General features: G+C 38.1%; 1 protein-coding gene across 1 annotated transcript in view; it reads left to right on the forward strand.

Moving 5' to 3' along the window:
* Positions 1-18,126, forward strand: part of PTPRR (protein tyrosine phosphatase receptor type R) — a gene marked incomplete at its 5' end in the record, with an annotated part of 149,813 nt that overhangs the window by 58,056 nt on the left and 73,631 nt on the right. Inside the window, 1 exon segment of the mRNA XM_082066977.1 lies at positions 17,123-17,236. Within this exon segment, the coding sequence (XP_081923103.1) occupies positions 17,123-17,236 (114 nt within the window).

Here is an 18,126-nt window from a genome sequence, read left to right on the forward strand (position 1 = left end):
TTCAGTGCAAATCTACATGGAGAAGCAAAAGCAGTAAATGGTGCTACTGAGGCCTAACTCGCTTATAGTTCATTTCTCCAGGCAAACTCTGCATCTTTACATTGTTCTGTAGGAAAACACATTCTGAGGTGTCCGCAGAGGAGAACGTTTTTTATTAGATTGTTGTGCCTGTCCACTGACCCTAGACAGAAGTAGGAATTTAATGTAAGGAACTGTTAAGCTTATACAGTAGAGACACAGCATAAAAGATGTTTTGCTTTCATTATTTTTGTACTTCAAAATCATTTATCCTTGGGATGTAATTTAGAAAATAGGGTTTGATGACTGTTGATAATTACCTGTATTTTCTGTGATCAGCATGCGTAGTGTTCAAAATTGATGTTGCTAATTAAATAAGAGAAACAGGAACCAAGAGTTAATTGCAGTCTGTGCAAGTTGCCCCTCAGGTGTTTTGTGTCACCTGGTAAGCCTCAGCTCATTAGCAGAAACAAAGTCAATAAGTGTTTACAGAACTGGAAGCAGCTGGAGAGTTACAAAATCACCATGTCCCCTAGAAGCTGTGTGCATGTGGACGTGTGCGGTCATGGTCATGGTTATACTCCTGATCACCACCATAAGCAAGACATTAATGAATTGAAAAGTAGTGGAAAATGACAGCCTGCATGTAGTTCTCCCTGCTGATTACCAGGATACAAGACATAATAATTGAATTTTACCACCTCTGTGACGTGGCTATACAGCTTCTAGTCAGTTCAGAGGTTGGGTAGGGATTGTATTCCCATAACCGTAGTCCGTGTGTTGTCTGTTCACTTGGTTATCAGGTATGAACCTTGACTCACCTTCTGAGTCACTCCTTTAGAATATATTTCTTTGCAAGTGAACCACATATGCTTTTCCAATATTTATATTGTCTTGAGTTTAGCTATATTAAGTACATAACATTCACATGGACTTCACCTGAATCACCCAGTGTGTCTGACCTACCTTATTGTTTATCCCATGTTCCGTGATTCTGATTTTGTGTAGCTCAACAGACCTCTAATAAGGATGTTGACCAGCACAGAGGTAGAAGCAACTTTCTGAAAGAGGTCATCTGTTCCAGCATATTTACAGGTTTAACTCTACTTACTCTTTCAGCACCCACTGTGATTATTTTTGGAATGGCATGTATATAATATACATCACATTACTATCACCCCTTGATTTCTTATCCCTCGAAAAAAACCCTCTAGAAGCTGTTCCTTCTTTCTTCTCTCTATCCTTATGAAGATTTTGCCTTCTCAATGTGTGTTTCCCTGTAGATATTTAAACAAAAAAGCTCAAGTAGTTTTAAGTCTACTGGCCCTGGCTATCCATTGATAGCTTTTCTTCCTTTAACCATTTCCAGCAGTTCATATAGACATTCTTTTTTCTATTACAGTATTTACACGGTTATGTAAAAGGATAAAAATTAGCCTTCTTCACAGAAACGTGATTTCTATTTTTCTATTTCTAGTCTTTTCACAAGCTTTGCAGTTTTTTTCATGAGGAAGCACTTTGAGTTTTCGTATATGGGTAATATCTAGATGTCAGCACTCTCTGGATTTGAAAGCAGTGCAGCAGGCTTTCCTAGAGGGCCAGAGCATATTTGTAGCTCACAAAGTGCTTTTCTGTCTCTCCTAAAGGGGCTTTTTAATTGTGGCCATACTCAGCAGAACCATTTATAATTTGGAGCTGTCATGGGCCAACTGTCTTTTCTAGATCTGTGGGATATGTGAAACAAGAGCCTAAGGCTGGGGTGGCACTGCTGCGGTCACTGTGTTCAGATTCAGAGCAGCCCACAACTGGGTTTGCACTGTGGATAGATGGGCAGCCCCAGCCTGGGATCATATTCATTACACAGCTCTTTAGGAAACCCTGATTTACAACCTTTTTATACAGAGGGAATTCATATCGAGAAAGACAAAATTAGTCATGCAAACATCCCTAGCAGTGCGAAATTATCCCGTTAATCAAGTATATATAATGGAAGAATGTTGGAAGAAAAGATGAATACAGAATTCCCACTGGGGAAGCAAACAGGATTGATAACATTAAATCTGAATTCCCAGTTCTCTTTCTGCTTTTCCAAGTTCCTAAGCTACTCTGTTATTGCTTCATACTATCAGCTCTCATCATCTTCCTTCCCATTATTTCAGCTTTGAACCAAGAATGGCACTGCTGCTTCTGTTTACACCCAGATGTGATACTTCTTCAGCCTAAACAACCACATGCTCTACTAATAATTAAAGCTCTATGTGTTCCATTGAACTTGAAGTTTGAATAAACAGGTATGCATAAGTATCTTAAGGATATGGCCTTGAAATATCTCATATACCCAAACAGTCATCGTCCATAAGGTTATAGAAACTATCAAGTAGTAGCTTCTTTCTTGCACAAAACTTTTTGAAAATCATCTTTAAATGAGAAAAATTGTCACATTTTTTGTGTAGGTGTATATTCGATTTGATTTTACTAAATTATCTCAAAAATATTAAAAATTAAAAGCTTTGAGTCGCTGAATGAAGATTCAGATTTTGACTTACATAAATTGCAGAACGGTTGCTCAAGTATGTTAAGTCTATTCAGACTCACACAAATGGGAAGAAATTATTATTTATTATTTGCATTTTGCAAAATATTTTTTGCAAATGCATTTTCCTCATTTGTGAGCTGCTCTATGATCTGTGTAATCTATATGTATATGGTAAGTGAAAAAGACAGAGGAGAAGAGACAGAATGCAAAATTACAATGAAATTTAGGAACTTCACAGTTAGTTACAAGCTTACAGTTTAGAATCTCTAATCGCAGGCTAAGTTCAAAAGACTGGTGAGTCATGAATATGTCTTCAAATTGTATTAGGTAAAAAAAGACACCATTCAGCTGACATGTCAAGATCCCCATCTTATTCAGGTAATGCAAATAATTTAAATGCTTTTCTTGTAATTTTGCATGTTAGTTAGGTAATATATTGTGATGTCAGTTAACTGCAAAAATTGTCCTTAATGTAACAGAATAATCTTTAAAGGTATATAAAACAAGATTCCAATGGAAAAGAACATCCATGAAGTATACAAAAATAACCCAGATTCAATTCTCTTTATAAATTATGTATGGGAAGTCCTCTTGTTTCTGTGCTTTAAAATCTATATAAATCTTAAAATTTTGGACTTTTTTTAGGGCTTGAACACCAACATTTTCTGAGATAAAGTATAAACAATAACTCCAAAACCTGGAAAATGAGATAGTGAGTGATGTTGGCCGGAATTCTGGGCTGTGTGTCCAAATCTTCATTTTTTTTTATAGAATTGACATTACATACCTTCTTCATCTTTGTAAGATAAGCACTTTGCCATGATGCACTTCGGTTTCTTCAGAATGAATATTCTTAATCCCCATTGCTAGATCCTTTGGTGTGCCCACATTAAAAGAACTACAAATGTAAGCTGAGAATTATTATTTGTTACTAAAACGTTCTTTCTTCTTACATCCTTGTTCTCCCTGTCAACCAGCATGACATGAACCCTCACTGTGTGTTTGAAATTATGTAGGAGGAATACAAGCAATTCTGCGTTTAGCAGAAGAGGCATCACACTGGACCATGTTATACCTGCCTGACAAAAAGACTTGATCCAGGAAAGATGATGTATGTGAGAGTAAGGGAAGAAATAAAATTACTATACAGAAGACCAAAAGTTATGACAAATAACAACAATATTGTCTATTACAAACTCATAGAATCATAGAATGTCCTGAGTTGGAAGGGACCCACAAGGATCATTGTGTCCAGCTCCTGTCCCTGCATATGACAACCCCACAGTTCACACCCTGTGTCTGAGGGCTTGTCCAGTCTCTTCTTGGACACTGTCAGACTTGGGGCCGTGACACCTCCCTGGGGAGCCTGTTCTAGTGCTCCACCACCCTCTGGGTGAAGAACCTTTTCCTAATGTCCAACCTAAACCTCTTCTGGCACATCTTCTGCCATTCCCTTGGGTTTGGTTGAGTCGTTGTTGCAGCTGAAATGCCTCCCAAGAAATGCATACCAAGGAATTTGGCAGGAGCTGCTGCCGTCTTCTGGGGGCAAGTGAGCTCTTGTTCAACGCAGGTCCTGGTCTTTGCCTCACATATAACATAACATAACATAACATAACATAACATAACATAACATAACATAACATAACATAACATAACATAACATAACAACATAACATAACATAACATAACATAACATAACATAACATAACATAACATAACATAACATATAACATAACATCATAAAATAACTTTATGTATCTGTTTGCTTAGAACTGTAATGATGATGAAAAGCATCGTGTTTGTCCAGTCCTGTTCTAGCAGGACACAGCAAGAGCACTTCCCACTTGCCATATTCTCTCAGAGGAATGCACCTCTGGAGGTCTGGGACTGGTTATGTACCTGCAGGGATAGCTGGCAGTGAATAAATGGCATTTACATTCCTTTCAGCTGGCCGACAAACATCCCTGATTAAGGCAGATGAAAATGAGATGCCTATAGTCGTGCACATGAATGTGACCCTGGCAGCAGAGGCTGATCAGCTCTTAAAAAAGATACCAGAAAGTTATTGAGAGACAGATATCAGTCTGTTTAATATGACAGGCTGTGTTCATGAGAAGATAAAATGGTTTGTGTGTAGATGGACGGAGACAAACTTTACTGAGTAGATTTTGGCAAACAAGGCAAATGAAGCATATGTTTATGGAGTTAAACAAAGAATTCTCCCTCATAAGTTCCTGTATCGTGACAAAAGATAGATGAAGAATTGAGGGCAAGGCGGTCCTCAGGTATGACATTCAGCTTCACTGATTTTATTTCTCTCATTTCTTGCAGTACTAATTTGTAGAAAAAACACAAATGAAAATAAAATCACATTTTGAAAACCTTGTGGCTACAATGACAGAGAATATTTAAGAATGTTTACCTTCATTTTGCTGTTTCCTTTGATTAAAACATCCAAATGTCTTTAGAAAATGGTGATTTTGATTTTTTTTCCTAAATTTTATTTTCATCTTTTCCTTCCAGTCATTTAATTATCCAATTTCTGGAAGGTTTACTGGTAGTGTTATATTTAATGAGAAAAAGATCATAGAAATGAGAAGCTGTAAAAGCTGTTTAGTTAATCTCATGTTTCTTTGTTCATCCCAGCATGGGGTTGCTCCATTTTATTACCCATTATTTTTGTTCAGCTTTGTTTCAGCTAGTGAAATGAACATTCCTCCACTAGTATAGACAAAATCTAATGATGACACTCGTAAGACAAGTTCGTTGGTTTAAGTTCTGACTCAGAACAAAGGCAGAGGAGGGATTAGTTGACAGACTGAGAATGAGCCCTGCCAACCCTAACGACCTTGGTAATCATCTCTCACATTAGCAGTAACCTACCACATTTTTCACTGAGGTAACATGCTGCCCTGTTGCTTTGGTCAACTAGTAATGATGCCTTCTGGATGTCCAGAAATCCTGTGAGCACATCTATAGAGCAACTGCATTTCTCTTGCACAACTGATCCAGCTTGTTCTGGTGAAGTTGAACTTGACGGTGTATGCAAAGCCACGATCGCAATGTTAAGGCAGAAATGCGCTGGGCCCTTTGCTGCACACCTCTGGTGTTGGGTCATGTAGTGGGTCTACACCCCCAGGTTGAGTTATGTGATATGGGCTCTGCTGTGCAGGGCTGACAAGAGAGGTGGCACATGGATGTAGTATGTATATATATTCAGACTGCTGCACAACGCTGTGGCTTCTCTGTCTTTAGAGGGGTGAGAGACAGGACATGAGAGCAGTCCAAAAAACGTGATTTGCCAGCACTGCTTGAAGAGAAGGGGAAACACAGCAGAGAAGTGGAAAGTGGGGGTAGTGCAGGAAATAAAGCTCGCTCAAGCTTTCCGGTAAATTTACATCTGCATCTTAGAGAGTGTAGTGCGTGTTTAGTCTGGCACTGATGGGATGCATTGGGTTTGCTCCTGAATGCTGACCAGTAGCTGTGCAGGCCTGGCACGTCTGTGTTTATCTGGGTGCGGAGCTGCCCCGAGGGCAGCCTGCATCTCCCAGGTAGTCACGGGAATTTCACTGGGGTAATGTCAGTGGATTTTCTTCCCAGAAGCATTTGCTGGTTGGGATCCTTCGCAAAATTGATTTCTGTCCTAACACGGCTCGATGGAACAGGAACTTGTAAATGAAATTCCCATATTTCTCCGCATGATACTGTCAAAAACTGTAACATAAAAATATGCAAATTTAAATTTTGTTCCTCTACTTTTTCTGTGGCTTTGTAGCTTTTGGTTTGCTTTTACGCTTAACTTCTGAACTTGTTTAAGTAGATGCACCTCCACTAATAAATTTAGGCCCTAAGTTTTAGCCATATACTAAAATAATAGAAGCCATGTGGCTTTTTATTAACAGGCATAGGTGTTATCACTGTGTCCCTTTTCTGGGGAATAAGGTAGATGCCTTGGTTTTTAAGAAGTCTATAAGACCTCTTGCCATCATTCACAGGACTTGTGTTTTGATATGGCAGATATAACACAGATATTTCTCTTGATTGGAGCCACACACTCAGTTTCTGAGAAGTTAAATATTTCTTCCCAGGCATCTCCTCCTGCCCATATGGAGCAGCAGCCACAGAATCACCGGGAATCTCATGGGTTTCCAGAGTGCAGGGAAGAGGCAGGAAAGGTGCATAAAGGTGCACTCGCTGCATTCGTACAGAGGAGCAGTATCTCCCAAATGCAAATGGCACAGATCGTGGTCACATGGGGAAACCTGGAAGACTATTTCTTGCATGTTTAAAGAGCACTGTTTAAAAATAAAAAAGCAAAAAAAAAAGGGAAAAGGAAACCTCAACCCCCAGATTTACAATTACTACTTCTCACTGAAAGAAATATGAATTATTTTGTGTGTGTGTGAGAATGAAAGAACCGCATGCAAACGGTTTTTAATATTGTCTTTTAAGGGTGACAAGTTATGAGTATAAAATGGAAAAAAAAGCATTTTTCTCATTCTAAACATCTGAAACACATTGAAAGCTGTGTTGCCTGTTTAAAATAAATGAACACAGAATGTTCTTCTGATCCTAAACATAAAAGAGAGAAAATGAAGATTCGTGAATTGGGCTGTGCCTCCCAGTCATTTTAGGGCAGTAATATCTGATATTACAAAGCGCCACAGCTTTTTCATCTTTGACCTCACAAGTGGAGTCATCTCTAAAGAGAAGTCACCGAAATTAGGCTGCAAGTCATTTGCTAAAACTTCTTCTCTAATAGTCGAATAGTAGAAAACTTGTCCTATATTAGGACATTTGGGACACATTATATGTGTCACATTTCCAAAGACAGAAACCCAAATAGTGAGCCGCTGGTCAATATGATATTGTTATTAACATTAACTGGAATTGTTGAGGTAAAATACTCCTCAAGCCTTTCTTGAGATTTGGTGTTAGTGTTTTACCTTAGTGTTTTATCTTTAGTACTAGACAGAAAAGGAAAATCCTTTGTCTGCCCAGCTGCTCAGGAGAAGGGGAATTTGTACCTCATAGGCTCCAAGATACATTAGGTATTAACAGCTTCAGGAGGTCAAAGATCCTGAGACAGTTGTCAAAATCATGAGATTGTGTTTTCACCTGCTTTCCAGTTTCTGAGCTTACAGGGTTCACACACAATCTTTAATGGATTTGATGAAACTTGGAGACAAAAGCACATATCTAGTTGCATGAATCCAAGAGAGGAGAAACCCCAAAGTAATGAAAGTTTTGTCTAAGAAAAAAAGCAGGTGTCCAAGGTTTTTGTGTGATTTTGCTTAACTTTGTTTGAAGTTCCTAATAGTTAAAGGACCGTAAGGCAGAAATTAAGAGGGTGCCTTATATTGCCTACACTTGGTTTATATGGATTTGAGTGCTAAATTAGTTAGGACAAAGTCAGTGATAGAAGTTTTATTACAATAATATGTGATTATGATGATGATAATAGCTATAAACAAACTTCAGTAAGATAAAAGGTTGAAAGCAAATAAAGACCCAAAACATTCTGGTAAATTGTGTCACACTAAAGAGCCCTTGTTGTTGGACGTTTGTTTCCTGAAAACAGGATCCTGATGTCTCAAGAGCTGAGGTGTAAGAATCACTTCTTACTTTAAAAGTCTTGGCTGTCATAGGCAAATAACCCAGGCTGTTCTGGGACACAACCTGCAATCAGGAATTGTACAAGAACAGACTTGCATCTAAATATCTCGATTCTGTTTAAGCCAAATGTATTTTAAGACTTTTTCTCAGATATGTTTCAAATTTTCTTCTTCATATGCCCAGGAACCACAGAGAACTATAATTATGTGAAAAAAAGGAACGCATTTACCTCTTTCTATAGCATTCCCATTGTGCGTATTCAGGCAGATTTTGCTCATCTGAAACTACTGATAAAAATTGTCTCTGAAAACACGTGGATGTGAAAGCTTGGATGTCAGCAGTACTGAAATCTTACTTTGATTTTCAAAGCAAAGAAAAAGCTTGCTAAGAAGAGTAAGTCAGTGGGAGTCTTTTGGCCACACCAGCTCCTAAAAGATGTGGAAGTTGCAGTATTTAGATTTCTGGTTTTGTTCTTCATTAGTTTGTAATGTTACATACATACATATAAATGTCTGCTACAAACTAAATTTAAAATTCTGAAGGTAAAAAGAAAATTATGATTTTGGGGTGTTTTTTAATGGAAGGCATTTTAATGTATTGAGGACCATTTTGCAAAGTTGTAACAGGAATTTAAACTTCAGTGACTAAGAATTATTTGAATCATAAAACTATCTGAAATGAGGGTTTTACAGAAGGAGCAAGAAGAAATAATACTGGTTTTGTGGCATTTCGAACTTTACGCTGGCTCTACCTAGAGATTTAATAATTGGAGGGTAAAAACAAATGTATTATAAAGTGCTGTGCTGAACAGGCTCAAAAGGGTCTGTTTGCTCTGAGGATTACAGCTGGCTTTGGGATGATGAAATAGGATGTGACTGGTACAATCATGCTGTGCATAAAAGTTGTACTGGACATAATAGCACCATGCGTTTCTTTTGTAATGGAATGAATAATTTTTTTGCTAATATCGAATAAGGGCAGATAGGACAATTTTATGGAGCTCATTATACATGACTCTCAAAGAACAAAAAGGCTGAAGTAGTGTTCAGCTGAGCTCTCCTTGTGTTTCCACCTCTCAGTGTTGTCTTGTGCTTTTCCATCATCTTGTCCTTTTCAACAGTGTACCATAAGGGAGAAGGGCAGACAGTGGTGAATGGAGGAATAAAAAGCCTAGAAAACTATCAGAGCTTTGAAATGAACTTCAGCTGTTATTTTAAGAAAACTGAAATACATTGTGATGAAGTAAATTCCAGTCCTTGAAGAAACATAGTGACAAATTAAAAAAAAAAAAAATTAAAAATAAAAATAAAAAAGAAACAGATATTAACTTTTGGAGGCGGACTTGCTAAGGCACAGCAAAATTTTGGCCTCTCATCCCTACTAGTAATCAATTTGCAGTAATGGAAGATGCTCCCAGTTTGATACTCTTTTAAATAGACGTAGTATCATCATGGCTGAAGAAATAGTATACTTCCACATGCAGGAGAAAATTTTTTCCTTCTGTCACTAGGCACTGAAATTCCACAAGGTGGTCAAGCAGAAAGTTCCCTCTGTCCCAAAGAAACTCTGTAAGATCAACCACAAAATCCATCAGAACTACTGCAGCCTCCTGCCTCTCTCCTTCCCCTTTCTGAAGGGCTCCCACAGTACAGAGACCTACTGGAACTGGTATTATTTAATGATAAGGCTGCACTGAATTTGTGTCCCATGGACAATAGATAAACTTTCCTTCCTGTCTCTTATACCACCTTGGCAATGAAAAGCATGCAACCCATGGGCATTTGGGATATGGGATTCTGCAACCGTCTGACTCAGAAAAAGTCCTATTAACTTTACTGGGCTCTGGATAAGGCTATTCCCTAACTGAGGTGGGGCTGTGGGTAGTAGTTTCATACAATCTGTAGTACATTAGGTGTTTGGAAGCTGTACATACTTTCTGACTTTCAAATGTATAATGCACGATTAATACATTAATGATACCAGAGGAGAAAGGGAAAGGGAAAGGAGAAATGAGTACAATGAGCATTGAGAGGACAGTCTAACCCACACTCTCAGATTGTCACCCCACTAACTCCATCATATTGTGGTACAGAAATGACGCACACAACTCAGAAGCCAGGAGAATTAAATAACCTGCCTTCTGAGATTTCCTTCAGAAGAAAGATAGAAGACTATTCTTTGTCTCCTTATTAGATGTGATCAGTAAATCCACTTTACCTTGTGACACGATGGTGTCAAGTGACACTGAAAGAGCTGACCCTTATCTTTGCCAAGAGACTGCAAGCCCAGAGATTAGTGCAAAACACAGGACTGATAGAAATCAAAGCGTGCCTCGTGAAGACAGGCTTTAACAAACCTTATCCTTAATAGGCTGAATGTGTTCTTGTACACTTTAATCATCCATGAAGGTCGTGGAGTCTTTCTATAGCTGACTGACTCACCACCCAAGAGCATGTAAAAGCTCAGTGAGGGAACCTTGGACAAAAGCCAGACCTCACAGATGGAGCATTTCCCACTCTCGTGTTGGTGCTTCCTACAGAGGTGGTCAAATCAGCCCCAAATCAGCTGATCTCACTTGAGAAATTAGTTCTCGCTGCAAAAAGAAGTGTAAATCTGTCACATAGTTGAGACAAACCAGTTTAGTCATATCAGCCACCCACCTCTAGAGTAGCTTTGCCAGTTCAAACTGTGGATGCCAGCAGAGTGCCCTGGCCTCACCTCAGCACTGGGTACAGCATCTCTGCCATCTGCAGTGCAGCAGCCTTGAGGAACATCCTCAGCTGGTACCTACACGTGCAAACAGGACTTGTGTGAAACCCAGTATCTAGTTGAGGATGATGGCCAGCACTCACACCTTTTGATAGCAGACACTGAGAAAATTATCCTTTTATTGCACTAGGGTTCATCTTGGTTTCTGATTGCTGAAGGTTTGGCTTCAACTGTCTAACATCTGTAGTATCTCTGCTGTGCAGTTTTCAGGGACGTTTGTGACTTTCAGCATCCATCTAAGCATCCAGCCCTTTTTCTTCCTCTTGTTCAGTTTTTGGCCTCAGCAACTTCCTGTGGTAAAAGGGTCTGTGGATTAATTGCAGTGTGTGAAAGACTGCTTCCTTTTATGAATTTTTATTTTCTCATATTTTAATGAACATTCACTTGAAAATCAGTACGGAGGGAAACCATACATCTGTCTTAACTAATTAGATTAACCCTACATTTCCTACTAGTGTTACTTCTGCCTTTGATTTCTTTCAGAGAGCTCATAACTTGCATAAATATTTAAATGTATATGCTTTCATGAAAAATTAATAAAGAGCCAAAAATGTTCTTTAATGCTATATGAGAAATGAATAAATCCAGGAAATATCAGGCTTACTTTAAACAAAGATTTTCCATAAAAGATGTGGGTTTTTTTCCTCCAGCCAAAATGTGAGTGAAGTTGTACAATGTCACATCTTGAAAAGCAACATCCAAATATACAAAACTTCCCTGACTGAAGCAACCAAAGTATCCCACTCCTAGCACTTTTTCTTAATGTTTATACAGATCCAATTTAAAGTTATTTTTCTCATCACCCAAATACTCTTTGGGCAAGAGCACTTAAATTTTCATAGGCTGCATGTGAAATTTGAAAGTTTGGTAGATTTACATATTCTGCAGCCCCAGTGAGTCCTCATTAGAAAATGGGTGACTTAAGTATAAGCACGTTCCGGGTCCAGACCATTTCTCAATGCTTTTCACTAGTTCTTATAAACTCAAGCATACGCCTGTAGTTTTTTTTTACTATTTCAGGTGATTTTCACTATATTTTTGCGAAATATCCAAGACTCCCCCTCACAATTTTTCAGAATATAACAACTCTCTGACCTTCGAAGGATTTAAATGTCCCAAGATTTATATTTCTAGTCACATTGTGTTTTAGGAGAAATATATTATGTATGAAAGTTTGAGTCAATCACTGCAGGCAACTGCTAATACATAGAAACATGAAGCATCTTTAATTAGTCACCAAGAATAATTGATTTTCTACTCATAAGAATTTTATATTAGTTTACAGATGTATTTCAAAGTTTAATGTAGACTTCCTGAAAGGGCAGTATTCTCTTGGGGAAAACAACACTGTAGATAGAGAAGTAGATAGGAGAGGGAGGAATGACACCGCAGACACCAGTTTGGTTTAGGGCAAAGTGCCTTTGGAAGCTTGTCTTGGCAAAATGCTTTGTTCTACTTGCATAATGCTGACCTGCATCAGAAGCTGAGATTCATGGACTACATGAGATGCTAAACCCGCTGTGAGCCATGACACCAAAAGCCAAAATTTTCTGCAGATATGTATTTGGCCACCTGAGCCAGCTAAAGGGATTAACCTGACATCTAGTTCAGCTACAATCTCAAGTCATTGAACAGCAACAGGAAGGCAATTCTACTGTGCTTTAGGAGAAGAGAAAATGCAGGTATTTTCACAATTTGTTGCCAGAATTTTTGTAGTCTTGTACCCAACCTGTACAAATATAAGTCCAACAATTTCACCTTCACTCCTGATAAATATATCGTGCTTTGGTTGTACAGACTTCATCCCTGGTTATTTTTCTTCCTGTGTATTCAGGCTAGCTGGAGGCTTGAGAAAACAGCTATGGTGGTGGGACCAGGGAGAGTTTAGAGGGGATTAAACAGTGTATGGAAAAAGAATTGAATATTTGAGGCTCATTGCAGAAAGGATTTTACTGATGATAAAGAAAGATAAGAAAGAGAGGCGTATCAGAATTTTTACTGAGAAGCAGAACTTGACTTGGCAAATTATAATTTATTATAAGATTCTAAAAATACTATTTCTGAAACTGTGTTACGCATTCATCCTTTTCATGTTTGTGTTTTGTTTCGTTTGGTTGGTTGGTTTTTCTTTTTTTTTTCTTTAACATAAAAATCTTTATTAAAAAGCCTCCGTAGGATCTTGGTTGTGAATAGTCTTTGGTGTCTTCCTGTGCCATGTTTCCCTCTCTGGAACTCTGTCTTCCCAAGGTTTCCACTACAAGCAGAAAAGTCCTTCACTTCAAACTATCCATTTTGTTTGGATCAGATAAACCAAAAAACTGTGGCTGTAGTTGCAATATCCAGGTTGAAAATTGCTCAGGGAAATGAGTCCTCCAGGGTGTTCGCCTCTAGGCTCAACAAGTCGCTATTGCCAACAGCGGTAGCAGATTCAAAATCATAAACTCCTTGGGGAGCAGGTTGCAATCCATGATAAACACTGCAGATGAGCAAAGGGTAAGTGATTAGTGCTGTCTAACTGGGATGCTTCAGCCCTTTCTTTTCCAAAGCAAAAGGAGCAACTAGAGGAACACAGTAAGAAATAGCTTGTGCACCTATGTTAATGCTTTGTTTTATTTATTTCTATGGATTTACTTTACAGGGGTTAATTTCACGTTTTATTGCAAATGATGTTAGAGTACATAATGATTTTATCTGTGTAATTATAACCTGTAAATGGCTGAACAGGTTTCCATTCTAGGAGTGATTCTCTTAATACCAGTTTATACTATTGGTGTAATATGTGCAGGTATTATTGCATTTGTAGTTCATCCATTATCAGTTTTCTATCTTAATCTCTTACCTTTATGGACTACAGTCAACACAATATCTAGGCTTGCCATCAGAATGGCACAATAACATTAAAATATTGAAACTTTAATAATGTTTTAGGAATTTTTTAGTGATATGAATAGTTAGGACTTTGTGGGTTTTTTCTTCTTTTTTGTCTTCTTTTCTTTCTTTTTTTTTTTTTGTGGTGGTGGTGGGTTTTTTGGGATTTTTTTTTTTTCTCTGACTAACTTTTCTCAACAAAAATTAGCATAGTTCGGAATTGGCAGAAAGGCAATTTTGTACTAGACCCTCGGGTCAGACTTAAATTTCAGCCACCTTCTAGAGGGCACATGCCAGACTTGAGAATATAATGCCCCCAATTTTTGCCTTCATCCCAGACCTTGATGGTGGCAGTATGCATTATTGTGTGATAACATTCACGTAATTGAGGAGATCCATTGCCTTTTACTTCTGAGTAGGCATGAATTAGCCTGGATCTTGACAGATTGAACTTGGGAAAAGAGTATAATGTTGCCCTGTATCTGTCATTTTCCAGAAGCATCCAGAGTTGATCATAGGATACTGAACTTGATGTGTCTCTGGTCTGGTCCACTTTATGCTTTTACAAATCTTTTACAAGGGGTAACAGAGAGCACAAAGCACAGTTATGATGTGCTGCTCACTGTAAAGCCCTTGGAGCCCCATCAAGCATTTCTCTGTTTTCTTTCACTGATCGAGTTAGAAATCCCATTCCTGAAGTGGCAGATTCTGGACTGCTCACTTTCCTCTTGATACGAAGAGGCAAACACGCTGTCTTGTGCTGCCTGATGTAGAACAAGTAGTGTCACTCTTACTGAATTTTTACTATAATTGCCAAGGAACTAAGCTTCACAGGAACACCAGCAATTGAGAAGCAGATTGCTTTGATGGACAGCAAGGCAAGGTTCTTAAGAAAAACGCAAGCTGCTTCTTCCTCAGAAACTACTTGGGGTTTTTGGATGAATAGTCACACACACACACACACACAAACTTTATTACTGCACAAGAAGCACCCTGAAATGAGGTTTAAGGATCAATTTCTTCCCACCTACCACCCACTTACGAGGTTTCCTAAAAGAACCCTGAAATCTCCAGCTACAAGACCAGGTGAGCCTTCTAAGCAGGCTGTTGCCAGACTGACAGAGTGAGTGCTGTCATCTTCAGGCTTCCCTCAGAACCACCAAGGACAATATAGATGTAGTTGTTAGAGAGAGAGACACACACTGTGCAGCCTTTTATGACTATTTGTTATAAGACATGGTGGACCAAATTCAGACCTCATGGAAGGAAATGTGACTCTCCTGAAGCTAATGGAGCTTCACCACGTTTTATTGTCCCTAGATATGATGAACCATAATCCCAGTATACTAAATCTATTAGAATTTATTACCTCTTTATAGGCTCTTTAAGAGCTTCTATTTCATCTGAAGCTGGATGTTTTTCTGGCTGTTTCATTTCTGTGTCTTTTTCAGCGAGCTCTTAACACACTATTAAACATTTAATGTATTCTGGTCCCTGGCTCAAGTATGTTTAAGTGAATGAATTTGGATTTTATGCCTGCTAATTTTGATCCATAACAACAGCTAGCATTATCCCCATAACTCGAGGTCACTGACTTGGACAAGCAGTTTCACGCTCTTTATCCCATCCTGATGGATCTCTAGGGACCATCACAACATCCTTCCTATTTCAGCAACAACTCCCTTTCTCATTTCCCCAGCATCCTCAGACCAGGCTGCCGTCTTTCAGTGTAGTGATGGCTTCACAGCTCCAAACCAATTCTCGTCTGCTGGATCACTCAGGTGCACCATGTCTGGAGCGAACCTGTCTGAAGAACAGAATAAATGGTGCTCGGATCTGTTAGATCTCCCTGTCTCCCCTCCCAAGACATTTCTCTGTTTCAATGACAAAGCTGGAACAGTTTTGTAGCCACTCAGGATGTCTGTCTAATTCAAGAAGCAGCAAAGAGGAGAAGGTTTTGCATTTTGAAAATGTGAAGATTAAACAGTAGGTCAAATTGAAGAATCCTGTAATACTTCCAGCTGAATTAAGGCTCGACTGTGTGGTAAGAGTGGATCTCAGTTGATGTATCAAGACCTGACAATCCCATTAGTGTAAAAAAATGAGAAAAAGGGGGAAAAAAAGGAAAAACTTGCAGTACTGATGGAAAAATCCAATTGACAGTGGAAAAGGAAAGCAAATATTTTATGGTTTTATGTCATAACTAATAAACACTGATAAATAAAGAACAGTCAAGATGTGTGCTGCTGTTTTTCTTTGAGAAAAAATTGCCTTTCTTTCTGGACCATATTCCCAGTGTGATGTCTGACCCATGGATATTTAATTCTCTTTATGCATCTCTGGTTAGGAAGAACACTTGCTTGGATCCTCAGAGCAGCAAGGTGGCCTGTGGCTCTAAATAGGAAGTTTAAAATAAAAAATCTTTTTCAGCTCAAGTCAACTGGCTCAGTCAGAACTTACTAACTTTATACGTCAGAAATTGCAAGAAACATTGGAAGTTTTCTGGGACTGTGTAACATACTCCTCTTGCATCTCTGCTTCACTACGTATTGTCTGCAAAGGGGATATGGAAGTGAAGAAAGAGACCCCAAAGTACCACATGGAAGCACTGGCCACCAGGTGTCATGTGAAGACCCCATATCTGGGTCTTATTTCCTGGGTAGAATTCCACTGACTTCACAGGAAGAACTTGAAGTTGAGGAAATGTTTCAATTTCACTGTGATTCTAATGCAGAGAAAGAAAATGCTCCAGTGATTGATGTAGTCAGTCTGCTGAGAATTATAGCGTTCTCTGACTCACATGAGGAAGTTTTAGGAAATTCAAGCATGTTGAATGTATCCAGAATGTTTCTTTTTTTATCTCAGAAACCACTAATCAGAATTAAAATTGTATAATTTCTCTATGTCTGACTCATTCTTCACCTGCAGGAGAAATGCTAAGATAAAAATCAAAGCAAATCTTCATTGTGTAAATCCAACATCTCATTCTTTAAAGGTGAACTGATGTTTAAGGCTTGACTTCATTTTTAATGTAGTAATTGTGTTACCTTGAACTCTGTGATTTGTTCAAGGAATTTAGCCAAAAACCTCTGGAATGTATTTTGAGTGTAGTTGAGGAAAGGTGGTACTTTGCTAACGAGCAGGATTTAAGATGCTTAGGTTTTCCTTTGGACTTAGTCTTTATTGCAATGCAAGTAGATTGCACAGATTATCATTCTGGGTAAAAAACAATTAGCAACAAGTCCCAGAGATCTGTCATCTTGAGAACTGAATGTGTTGAGCAAGGAGTTCATTTGAACTGGTTTTGTTTTTCAGACACTGCAAATGGATGTAAATAAGCTGAATATCACATTGCTTCGGATATTTCGCCAAGGAGTAGCAGCAGCACTGGGACTGTTACCTCAGCAAGTTCATATCAACAGAGTCATTGTAAGTACCAAAGGGCTGTGTATAATAAAATGTGCCTGGTTATTCAGAATTCTCTTAAATTTATTCTCCTGTCACTACAGAAAAGTGCAATAAAATAGGATAGAAAAATACTTTTTTTCCAATCTTTTTTTAACTACACTGCAGAAAAAATATATCTCCATTACAAAATGATTTACATTTTCTTTTGAAAGGAAACCATTCTCAGTTACAGTCTAGAGAAAAATTAAGTCAGATAAATCTCTTTTTTGTCCTATTCATAAGCGGATTGCTTGTCCCCTAGTTTTCATTTGAATGCAGTTCTACATCACAGTCATTAAGAAACACTTATTCTTTTTTTTTTTTTTTCTCAAAGGTTGAATATTGCTCAAAAAATAGATGTGATTCTGCCTTCCAAGGCATCTCCACAATTTATCCTCAGACTTTCCATTAGTAAATTAAATGTCTTCTCACAATATTAATAGTCATGTTTTGCTATTCAGCTATCAAAATCTATGCTCAGAAATGATCTTGTATTCTACGGTATCATATTTGCAAAAGATGACAATAAATGTGCTACTAGCAACAAAGACTTTTAAAAAGCAATTGTCACTGTATGGTTTTCTATGTTTGGTTAAGAGCATGCATTCTTACCACTGTTGTCTTTTTATAACAGTTTTGCCATGAAACAAAGAAAAACCAACATCATGTATGAATTTCTAGCGTTCAATTCATATTGCAGAAAGAAGAAGAGTTATTTTATTTTATTCTACATGCAGGTTGGATATAAGGGAAGAAAACTGATGGGTTCACCATGAAAGTATTTCCTGCCTTGATAGCTAGACAGGATTGTATACATCAAAAAGGATTCTAAAACTCCTGCAAATAATGTCTCTTAAGAAAAGATCACACAA

Source organism: Streptopelia decaocto (assembly GCF_964273445.1).
Source record: "Streptopelia decaocto genome assembly, chromosome: 1".
NCBI lineage: Eukaryota > Metazoa > Chordata > Aves > Columbiformes > Columbidae > Streptopelia > Streptopelia decaocto.